General features: G+C 51.3%; 1 protein-coding gene across 1 annotated transcript in view; it reads right to left on the reverse strand.

Annotated features, from left to right (window-relative positions):
• Window positions 1–12,378, reverse strand: part of Ttll12 (Tubulin tyrosine ligase-like 12) — a 118,332-nt gene that overhangs the window by 24,338 nt on the left and 81,616 nt on the right. The window contains exons 12-13 of the mRNA XM_077672775.1: window positions 4,223–4,301; window positions 336–404 (exon numbers count right to left, since the gene is read on the reverse strand). Of these exons, the coding sequence (XP_077528901.1) occupies window positions 336–404; window positions 4,223–4,301 (148 nt within the window). The remainder of the gene's footprint in view (window positions 1–335; window positions 405–4,222; window positions 4,302–12,378) is intronic.

A 12,378-nucleotide genomic window follows, 5' to 3' on the forward strand; every position in this document is an offset into this window, starting at 1 on the left:
TTCCTGACTATGTACTAGCTTATTTGAGCGAAGTTTACGTTAAAAGTGGTGTCAGTAAGACTCTAACGAGGCTGTCTTTTGAACGAACCAAACTTGTGCGTTCTCTTCATGGCTTTTTTTAAAAACACTGAACTTCTAACCCCCTGATTTTGCAAGTAATACTAACGACCCTTTCGTCTAACTTATTTGCTTCGGCACCACTCTTTGCCGTCAGTTGGGCCTGCGCCACTGAATTGACAATCGCCATCATCGTGATCAAGTCTGTCGATGACTCTTCGGTGGACACTGGCTCACAGCCGGCACCCGTCAATTGACTCACAGCTGGCTGAGCTCACCTGCACTTTCTCCCAGGGCTGGTGGCTGTAGTGCTGGTTGAAGCGCTCCAGGAACTCCGCACAGGTAGTCTGCACAGGAGACGGGGGGCGACACCATGTGTGCACAAAAGCGCGAGCCAAGGGTGAAGCATCCCTCCAGAAAGGGCCGCAAAGACAATAGGGAACTTTGGCTCGTTGAGGAGAGTCTCGTTGAGAAACGTAGCGATCAATGTGTTAGGCCAGGTTAGGCTTAAGGGGGCACACTGCTCTTAACCCTCTAACTGCCACTACCGAGATGAGTCGTGCAAAAAAAAAAAAAAAAAAAAAAAATGCGTTCATGTCCCCCCATCTATGGAGAGGTCACCTAAACACATAGAACTTGTAAATTAAATTTTAGACAACAGATGGAGCGCACGTTTTTACACCCGCGTCGCTTCGTATCCGCAGAGCGCAGCAGCCATGGGGAGTCAGCGCGCCACGTGCGTCCACGCTTTGACGGACAATGAAATTAGAGAGCTGCCGATGAATTCTGACCCAAATGAAACGATGAAGGAGCTCAGCTAAGTGACTCGTCGAGCGACGACAGCGAACAATGCCACCGAAGAGTTCCACACCAAGAACGTTTTCTGAACGGCTGGACATCTTACTTAGCAGATCATTTTGTTAATTATTGTGTTAATTATATGTAATTAGTAAGCCTTTCTTATTTGAATAGGATAATCCTGAATAAATATCTTTACATGTCCTGTGGAGTATCATGGTGCATTACTAGCATGAAATTTCCACCGAACCAACATGAAAAAAAAAAAAATACCCGGCAGGTGGTGAGGAGCAGTCAGAAAAAAACTTGGCAGTGAAAGGTTTAAACCGAAAAAGCTTATTTTTGCGGTTATGACGATGAAAATTTACGGACACATGTAGTATTTCATTATGATCGTAGATATGAGACTTGTTTTTGTGCAAGACGACTGCATTCAAATTTATTCCGATTTTTATATTTGATTTTTGGCAGCCTTTACAAGAAAACTGCTGGGGGACGCAGCTGAACAAGGTACCAGTGAAGTGTGCACAAATCAAAGAGTGCAATGAGACTAACATTGTCATTCTATCTGGTCTGCAGCAGAAGTGACGATGATTCGAAGTTTGGACTCAAAAGGTGGGAACCCAAAAAAACCAGTTCTGCTTTCCAGGCCCAAACTTCGAATGATTGTCACTTCTGCTACAGACCAGATAGAATGGTAATGTTAGTCTCATTGCACTCCTTGATATGTATATGCGCAGTTTACTGGTACCTTGTTCAGCTGCAACCCCCTAGCAGTTTTGTTACAAAAGCTGCCAGAAATCAAATATAAAAATCGGAATACATTTGAATGCAGTCATTTTACACAAAAACAAATTTCATATCTACAATCATAATGAAATACTACATGTGTCCGTAAATTTTCATCGTCATAACTGCAAAAATAAACTTTTTTGGTTTAAGACCAGTGTGGCCCCTTAATAACTAGAGGCCCCCCCTCCCCCTGGAATCCCGTAATCCTATTTCCTGGCGGCAGCTCAGGCCTCCAAACGCACACACAAGGAAAGTGGCTGTGCACCTCCGTTATTTGCTTGAAATCTGCAATTAAGGGGAGACGTGGGTCTTGAAATGAACTTTTTTATTAATTGGTCTGTGAGAGTGAAAATCACTGTGCATATGCGTTTTGTTTTTCTCATTTAAAATATGTAATTAGTTTTCGTGTGGCATAAGTGTTTTTTGACTTACAAAGAAAATACTGGAGCCTAATTAAGCAATTTCTTACGGGCCATTAAGGAACTTTTAAATCAAAATTTTTAAAAATAAATGGTATGGACGTGTAACTCAAGACCTGCCATGCATGCTCATGCTATTTATATTCCTGTAAAGATAGTTGATTGGATAGAATTAGTCTAATTATGCCAAGTACAGTTTTCTGAAAACTTAATGAGCTCTAATTATTTCTCATAGCATTTATTTGAGGCACATTCAGCCAATTAAAATAGCATCAGCATGCAGCTCTTTTTATCCAGAATTCAATGGTATAACATTTATAGAAATCCTTTGAAAAAAAAAACAACCTGAAAACCTCTGTAAGGCTACGCACTATGCAAAAAAAGGGAAGCTGAAAAAATCTCAGTTGAAGTTTTACTACAAGTGACATTTTTATCTATTGAGCATATGAAAAAAAGAAAGGTTCTAGAATGTAGCTCGCTTTTCGCTCAACACGAGCATACCAAGTTTGCTGAAATCCGTTGGTGGGAAAATTATGAAATCCTCTGTCTACAGATGGCACTTGGCAGAAAAACTGAACAAAAGCAAAGCCAGAACGTTGCTTCAATTTTTATGCTGTTGGCAGCGCGTCGTCACTCTTTGGCGACTAGGGCTGAGGTGCCGATCGTGCACCACAGTTGTAAACGTTTATTTTGTTATGTTACTGCTTCATTTGTAGCAATCAAATCGGATTTGCATCGCGTGAACTGAGTTGCAGGGATGGGGCTGGTAACGGAATGCCTGCCACTGTTCTGTAACAAGCATGTGCTTGGCTAGGTGGGATAACCACGTTTTCGGTCTAATCTACTCGTATATCACGTCACTAAAGCACATTGTGCTCAGTGCGAGCATTTATAATTCCCAAATCGCTCATCTATATGGTAACCTGCCGACAAGGAAGCGCGCGCCGGAGTGCGGGCCGACCCACCGCGGCATCGTTGATAACAGAATGAACACACTTCCCTTGCGACGTCGGCATGCGGCACTTTATCATTTCTTTTCTTTCTATTTGCTGCTGATCGAAAGATAGACGCAACTTAGTGCCCCCGCAGGCGTAATCATATCGCTACGCTATCGTCTCGGCAGCCCGCGGGGGCGCTAAGCCTACCTCCATCTCGGCGCCGTTCTCGCGATAAGTCGTCGTCAGACACGCAGAAAATCGTACTCCAGGCGCTTTTAATACTGCTAGTTCTTCCTTTCAGTTATCGATAGACATCTTTACTTTATTTTTACGCCATGCGGGGCTTTTGCCGGTCCTTGCATAGACGAATACATGAGCCGTTGCACTGTGATGAGAGTGCCGAGCAGACGACCCACGGCGCCCAGCCAATGAGGTTGCTCCCTGCGGTCACGTGCAGTCAGTAGCCAATTGGGCGGCGCGTTCCGTCTCTTTTCTACCCCGGTTTTACTCGCAACCAACGGACGAAACGAAGTGGTTCTGGCGGGGAATTGAAAACGAAAAGACCCGCTTTCAAATGAGACCAAGATGGACGCCGTGGGGCATGTAGAACCCGAGGGGCGAGTCGTCGAAAACATGCTATTTTCGCGTCGAATCTTGGCCGATTTTAGCGGGCGTCGGTGCTATAAATTGATATTATGGCTCAAATACGTACTCCTGGGTCTGGATATTTTGCTAACCGGTAGAAAAATAGCTCTACTTTCCGAAAATGGCGATTTCTAAAAATCGATTTTTTGGCCAAATTTTGGGATTCCAAGACCCGCGTCTCCCCTTAAGTTGGTGTCACTGCTGCCAGGCCAAAGCAGCCTCTTCAACGAACCAAACCTGCCCGTGCTTTCCATTTGCGTGCGCTGAATGTGAAGGATGAATTGATTCCAACTGGGCCAGCCTGCCAAGGTGCTTCTGTTTCGCCTTCACCGTCGCAAGCGTGCAGTAGTGAGCACACGCAATGCATCCTCAGCACTGCACGCAAAGAAACACACAGTGGCCATCAGTTCTACATAGGAATCAGTGAGGCAGTGCAGCCTGGTGTTGCCACTGGCACTCTTTTCACACACAGTACAGATTAAAAAAAGAAAAAAAAAAGGAGAACCCCTTTCTGGTGACCAGAAAAACAGCAGCCCACCACGTGACAAGGCCACCTCGGCAGGCAGGGCTTACCTGCTGTGGTCCGGACGGGGTGTAGTTCATCACCGTGAAGTGCTTCTCGTAGTCGTCAAAGTCTGACAGCGAAAACGGTCTGGGCAGGGGGGGAAGCACCGAGGAAAGGGTCGTCAGTGCCTCTCCCACTCTTCTTCCGGGGAACGTGTAATCTAATGCTGACTGAATAGCGATGGTTCCTTATTGCACCAGCCTGGCTTTATTAAGACTCTCACCTTTGCCCAATCCTTGCTTTTACTAGTACACCTGGGCCCAGCCTTACAACAGCTTATGCGAGGCTCATACTGCTGCTCTCAGTACATGACCGTCTCTCCTCCAGTAGCTTCAGCTGCCTTGGCCAACTATCACACAGCAGGCCTCATTTCATGCCCCGCTGAGGCTTTCTCAAAGTCTTTTATCCCGTCAAGATCGAAATGTTAGAACCACCTTTTACACGAAAAAAGGATCAAATGACGTTGCGTTTGGCGCGGTCATATCAACTTACCTGAAGGGGGAACACTGTTCTTAAAAAAGCTTCCTTTAATTTTTACGCTAACTCTGTGAAAATTGTCAGTTTTTTTGCTGCTTTTGTTTCACTGACTTCAAGTATGGCATTACTTTTAAGTAAGTCAATTAGTTACCAAGATAATTAGAGATAACTCATCATTTTTTGAGGGGAACAATAAACGAAACAGCGCTAGTCACAGAACTGTAATCTTTATATTTTCCAATACCATGAACCCTGGTGAGTGCAAAAAGAGAATTGGTTGTTCGATGCACCGCTTAGAACTAATTTTACAGGCCATTAAACTTTGGTGTTTGAAATGCATTCGATATTGTTCCTTGCCACTGGTGCCACCAAAGTTTAGTGAGCTGTGAAATTAGTTCCAAGCGACGCGTCAAAAAGCTGATTTTCTTATAGCACTCACCAGGGTTCATAGTACAGTTAAACCTCGATGTAACGAAGTCGGTAAAATTCGTAATTTACTTCGTTACATTGAAATTTCGCTACATTGAAATTCGCGGTTATAATGAAGTGTTCATCCCGTGAAGCGTTTCCTGAAAAAGAAAACGTGGCGCGCATACACGGCCGGCGCACTGTTTCTGTTTCTATCGGTGCTTAATCGTCTACGCGGGCATCAGCGTGATCCGCATGGAGCGTTTTCTTCCCGAAAAAACGCGCCCCGGAAGCCACAGGCGCGCTGACGCAGCCGCGGAGACCACCCGCGCGATGCGGGTAGCTCCAGCGACCGATTCTAACCGCTCGCTGAAACGCAACTCGAGGGGCAAACGAGAGGGGTATGCGAGAAAAAAAGCGGATAACGTGGGCGAAATTTTCACTGTAAAACGTCATACGCGCCGCCTACGAGAGCGCCCATCAAATATCCTTCGCGGCGGCCTTATCGTCTAGCCAGCCGGCATCCCCGAGCGCTTCGAAGCTCCCGCCATAGGGTGCGCGCCTCCCCATTGGCGAAACTGGTCAGGCTCCTCCCACTGCTACGCGCAGCGCGAGTCACTTCCCGCCGCCGGCACGCAATCGCGGACGCCGGTGTGAAAAAAAAAACGCGCGTGCAAGGCTCATAAAGATTCACAAATGCTTGCTGGGAAGGGCGCTGCGGTCGCCACGCTGAGCGGACGTGATCCGCAAGGGCTCCGCATATTTCACTGATTGTGCCGTGTTAATTACATCTGACCGCAGTGATTTTGTGCTCATCGTGTGTGTGAAGTTCCCCGGAACTGATCTACACCAATTTTGGCCCCGAGGACTGGATTCTTCGTGAAATATCAGCGATTTTGTGCCCAGCCCCCGCTAGGCCTATTCAGCCACGCCTAGGCTTCGCACGAATACGGCTCCCCAGCGGCGCGACGGCGGTGGCTGCTAGGCCTACCGCTCCGCGTCGGCAGCTCGCGCCGTGCGGGCGCTCGCTGCGCTCGCTCGCTCGCTCCTTTCGCCATGGCATCGCCTTCATCCACCGACATCAACCATGACCTACCAACGGCAGTTAACGCTCAAATTCCGGACGGAGCCGCTGAGGCCATGGATCTCAGCATGCCGGCTCCCGGCACGGACTCGACCACGTCGCAAGCCCCGCCGCACCGAGACACGTTTCGCCTGCACGGCCGCGGCGTCGTCGCCGTAGAGGGCGAAGATCTTTCACCACTAGACACCGACGGATGGAAAATATCAGGAAAGCAAGTAAGCCAGCATCTACTAACACCACCGGCCTCTGGCTCCTCCGAACCGCGGCAGTCCAACCGCCCCGACCGGAACCCTAACTTCGCCCAACGCGTCTCCGCCCGTCTTACTAAAGCAGCCCGCATGCCCAACGTGCTACCGAAGTCCGATACCAAGATTATCATCCGCCCAAGAGGAGGCCTTAACGTCGCCAGAGTTGAAGCGAATATTATCATGTCCGCCGTCCTAGCAGCAGCACAAACACCAAGAGAGACGGCGCGAGACGACACCATATGTACCAACCCAGCTCAAAACATTATCGTGGTCAGTACCCCCAATGAGGAAAGAGCCAGGCAGTATGCTCGGATTCGATCCCTGCACGTCGGAGGCCAACAACACGAGGCGCACGCGTATCGAGCGGCACCGCACGGCACCGTCAAGGGAGTAATCCGAGGCATCGCCGCGGAAGACTCCCCCCTCGAGATACAAGAAAATGTTGTCAACAGTGCAAATCCCATGGCTTTGGAGGCTCATCGCATTGGCAGTACAACGACAGTGGTGGTGCTTTTCGCGGGTACCAAGGTTCCTAACTTTGTCAAGTATGGTTCCATACTCCTACGCTGCAGTTTGTATCGCCAGCACTATGACGTTTGCCGCCACTGCGGCCACATCGGACACCGAGCGGACGCCTGCCCACAACCGCACAAGATTGTGTGTTTCGCCTGCGGGACCCCAAACCCCGGGCAAGGCCACGAAAAGCAGTGCACACCCCATTGCAAGTTGTGCGGCGGCAGCCACCCCACGGGGACAGCCGGCTGCACGAACAGGTACAAAGTCCCCATTGTCGTGACGCGACGGCGCTGGGAACGCCAGCTTGCAGAGCAGGAGCAACGCCACCAACAATATGTGGCCAACTCAGAAGAATTCCCGCAGCTGCCGCAGCTGGAACAGCAGCAGACGCCGCCGGTCGGAGGAGAGCGCACGGCACCCGGGACACGCAGGAGCTGATCGCGCATGCGCCAGACCGCCAGAGAGCGTTCAGCGAGTACCAGCGGCAAAGGTGGAGAAGCGCGGCGCTCCACATCGAGACAGCGGGCCGGAGGGATCACCGGCGTCACCGGAGGGACCGTCAGCTGGGCGGACGCGGTGCGTCCGATCAGCCTATCCCGACGCCCTCTTTCGAAGCACGAAACACCAAGACAACTGACCAGCAACGCCGAAACGACCCAACTCCGCCACGAGAATGCACAGCTTCGCCGACACATCGCAGAACAAGACGCCAAGATCGCCGCCCAAAACGCCACAATCAATGCGATCAATGCCAAACTTGAACAGCTGCTAGCCCTGCACCAGCCCGGTGAAAGCCCGGCACAAACTACCACAAGTGTACACAGTGCGCAGTCATCGACAGTAAGCACGCCCCCCGAAATGGACACTGACAATATGGAGCTCGCAGAGGCCCGCCCAATGGTGGACAGAGGCTCGAGAGTGGGCAGCGGCGTGGAACCTGGCCCAAAGCGCCGGGCGCTGGAGAACTCGAAAGAGCGACGTATACTCACCCGCCTCGACCATCAGCGGGACCGACAGGACCGGGTCGAGACAGAAATCAAGTCTATATACACACGTCTAGGGACCCTAGAAAGTAACGGACAACAACTCGTGAGCACCATGCAAAACATCCAAACCATGATACTTCAAATCCAAGCGCACCTACAGCTGGCACCCGCCACGTCGACCTCATCACCACCCCAATACCCAACGGCCCAACCATGACACCGCCCTCGAACCGACACCGTGCTCTTAGAATCTGGCAATGGAACGCAAACGGACTCCACTTCAAAAGAAATACGCTACAACAACACATCCGGCAACTCGATCCCGAGTCCACACCGGACGTCCTCTTATGTCAGGAAACACACAGCGAGCAAATCCTGACGATGCCTGGGTACCATGCCTACGCCATTCCCCCCAGCGCCCGGGGTGAAGGTGCGGGAACAGCTCAAGGCGTAAGCATCCTAGTCAAGAAAGGCATTACATGCATCGAGCACCCACCCATCGCTGCCAGCCCCATAGAATACGGCGTAGCGGAAATCGTGCTAGGCAGACGTAAGAGCAAAGAAAGTATCTTCGTAGTCACTGCATATAGCAATCCGAGACACTACAGACAGAGATTCCGCCACTTTTTTCGAAGACTGATCCAACTAGCTGGAAGCAACACAGTGCTCATCGGAGGTGACTTCAACGCCCCACATCAAGCATGGGACTACCCCCGAACGACAGCTAAAGGACGGTCACTGCATGACGAGGCAGCCGACACCGGCTTCTTGCTCCTCAATGACACGACGTTCCACACCCGCATCGGCACCTCGGTGCAACGGGACACCAATCCCGACCTCACCTTCCACCGCCCGGCCCCGCACTGCGCCGCAGCCCAATGGAGCCATACGGGCCACTCCCTCGGGAGTGACCACTACATCCTCGAAGTCCTCGTCCTGACGAGTCAAGTGGTCCTGTCGGCCAAACGCCGCACGCAACATCTCACGGACTGGGACGCTTTTCGGCACGAACTCGAACAGCTTGACACCCTCAACGGCAGAGACAACATCCAGGCCATCACGGAGTGGACACAGACACTCCAACGAGTCAAGAAGCGCACCACGCGGGCCGTCGAAGTCCCCGAACAGGTGGACAGTGTAGACAGTCACCTAGCCCACATGCTCAAAGCTCGACAGTCCCTGCAACGCAGGTGGAAGCGGTACCGAAGCAGCCGAAACCTACGCAAGAAAATTGCCCAACTCAACAGGGAAATCGAAAAATACTGCGCAACTCTCTGCCGTCAACAGTGGCACGCAGTGTGCCAACAAGCCGGGGGCCAACTACATGTCGGACGCACATGGCATCTGCTCCGATACCTGCTAGACTCAGCGAAGTCCAAGACCACCCAGCGTACCCATCTCGAGCGTACGATACATCGGGCGACGCGAGAGAACGGCTCCCAAGACACGATCCGCTACCTGCAAGAGAAATATCTCCCCACCACCCCATCTGCAAAGCTTCCACTATATGGCGGAGCCGCCAACCCTGACCTCGACCGGGACATAGAACTCTGGGAAGTGCAGAACGTGCTCCAGAACCTCAATGCCACCTCGGCGGCGGGCCCAGACGGCATCACCAACAAAGAGCTACGCAACCTCCCTGACACATCCCTAGAGAGACTCACCCGCTACTTCAACCACTGCTGGCGTACGGGCCACCTACCCCAGAGCTGGAGAGACTCCAAGACCATCCTGATACCCAAGCCAGGCAAACCGCCCCATATTGGCAACCTCAGGCCGATCTCACTCACTTCGTGCGTTGGCAAGTGCCTTGAACATGTGCTCCTTAATCGTTGGAACCACTACCTAGAAATAGGGGTGTGCGAATAGTGAAATTTTATCTCGAATCGAATTCGAATCGAATAGTGTCGATTAGTGGACAAAAATATCGAATATCGAATACCAAAGCTTTTATTTGGAAGAACAAGTAAGTTGGACACTAACAAACACATGCTCATGTCCTTGAGCTCTAAATAGTAAATACACTAAAATGAATTAAAGAAATCACAAACTGTCATGTTAAAAGTATTACAAATTCTCCGAATATCTCCAAGTAGTGAACGTGGTGTTTGCTCTTCAAGTGATTCAAGAGCGGGCTTGTCGTGCTTGCCGGCGTCTTGAGCGTGGAGCCGCATTTCTTGCAGATGGCAGAGGACGGACTTGCCTTCTAAAAAAACTTCCAAATTACGCTTCTTTTTTCACCGTGGCTAGTCATGCTGAATGGCACGGCACGCGGACGTTACACAGGAGGATAATCACGGGCGTACGACGACCATGGTGACGACGGCGACGACCGTCAGATTGGCTATGGATAGGCGTCAAGAAAGGGTCTAGAACGGGTGATGATAGCGTGTTACAGCAAGGCCAAAATCACAGAAATTTAACAAGACCATAATTATACGCTATTTTGCGGCTGCACAGTCGTGTGATAAAATTAATTAACAAAAGAAAAATGATATTTTACGGCAGACTATCAGGGGGGAAGAGTCAGTGTCATCGTCATCACAAAATGGCGTCGTCGTAGTAATGTGTTTGTTTTGTCCCGAGTGGGACGCATCATATTTGTTTCCAGTGACGTGAAAACGGAAACGCACCTCATTATTACAAAAACCCGTATGTGAGGAACGTTTTCTGAACGCTAAAGACTGCTGTGTCGCTCCTTCTTTGCGTGTATGACAGTGACGCAAAAAAATCGAGGAACTATTTAATTACATGTCGGCAATTAAGTCTCTGCGGGCGAAAAGGAGGGATATGTCCAGACCTCAAAGACAACTTTCCTAGCCGAAAACGGGTCGCTGGCAATTGTTTGACCAACACCTTTCGACGTTAGGGTCAGTAAGGGCCACACTAATCTAGCCGCAACTTTGGCAGCGTTCGGAATATTCGTCACGTCGAATTATTCGAAAGTCCGAATGCTGGGTATTCGAAAATCGAATCGAATTATTCGGGCAAGAAATATTCGATTCGAATTCGAAAATCGAATATTCGCACACCCCTACCTAGAAATGAATCACAGGTATCCCCACACCATGACCGGATTCCGCCAGGGCCTCTGCACGCAGGATGCCATGCTCCTCCTCAGAGGGGCCATCTACGACAGGCGAACCAGCGATACCAAGGCCATCCTAGGACTAGATCTGCAGGGAGCGTTTGACAACGTGAAGCACGCGTCTATCTTGGAACAGATCTCGGCACTCAACATGGGAGAAAGGACCTTCGCGTACGTTAAAGCCTTCCTGTCGGATCGAACGGTCACCATCCACGCGGGGGACCTAGAACTCCCGACTAAGAGGCAAGGCAGCACAGGCACACCGCAAGGCTCAGTCATATCCTCCCTCCTCTTTAACCTGGTAATGATGAGAGTCGCTGCGGCCCTCGACAGAATCCCAAGCGTTAACTACAACCTCTACGCCGATGACATCACCATATGGGCCGTCCACGGAAGCGACGGTCAGATCGAGGAAGCTCTACAACAGGCGGTGCAAGCAGTAGAATGCAGTCTCGACGGAACGGGACTTAGGTGCTCGCCGACGAAATCGGAACTGATGGTCATAGCACCGAGCCGCACTCGATACGGAGCCCAGCCCAACATCAACCTCCACACGGCGGACGGGAGCGCCATACCACGAAAGGACATGCTGCGCGTGCTCGGCATGCACATACAAGCTAACGGCGCCAACTCGCACACGGTGCAACGGCTTTTACGCAAGGTCACTGCGGCAATGACGCTCATCCACAAAGTCGCCACACGCCACGCTGGGATGCCGGAGGCCAGTGCACTACGGCTAGTCCAAGCGTTCGTGGTCAGCCACGTTGCATATGTCGCGGCCTACCACAACTGGACGGCGGCGGAGACCCAACGCATAGACGCGGCCCTCCGCCAGGCATACCGCGAGAGCCTAGGACTGTACAGATGCACTAGAACGGACCGCCTCCTTGAGCTGGGTGTGCACAACACACTCGCCGAGATTGCTGAAGCCCAACGCATGAACCAGCTAAATCGCCTCTCAAGCACGCCCACCGGTCGCCACATCCTCGACAAAGCAGGACTCCACCCTCTCTACGATCCCCCACCGCCAGCACAACCCCTACCCCCGGTCTTCATTCGCCGCCTGCACATCGCGCCCATTCCGAAGAACATGCACCCGGGCATCCACGACGCTCGCAGGAAAGCCCGGGCTAGAGCCCTCAGTACACTGTATGCCAACGACGAGAGTGCACGATACGTAGACGTGGCCGCATACCACGCCAGACCCGGGCAGTACGCGGCAGCGGTCGTGACAGCGACCACGGGCGTCACAGTCACCGCGGCCAGCTTCCGAGCAAGTACACCGGCGCAAGCAGAAGAAATCGCCATCGCCCTCGCCGCAACCGACCCCGGCTGCGCAGTCATCCTCAGTGACTCA

The sequence above is a fragment of the Haemaphysalis longicornis genome, unplaced genomic scaffold (assembly GCF_048455015.1).
Source record: "Haemaphysalis longicornis isolate Haplotype H1 unplaced genomic scaffold, Haemaphysalis longicornis Haplotype H1 scaffold_6, whole genome shotgun sequence".
In the NCBI taxonomy this organism is placed as follows: Eukaryota; Metazoa; Arthropoda; class Arachnida; order Ixodida; family Ixodidae; genus Haemaphysalis; species Haemaphysalis longicornis.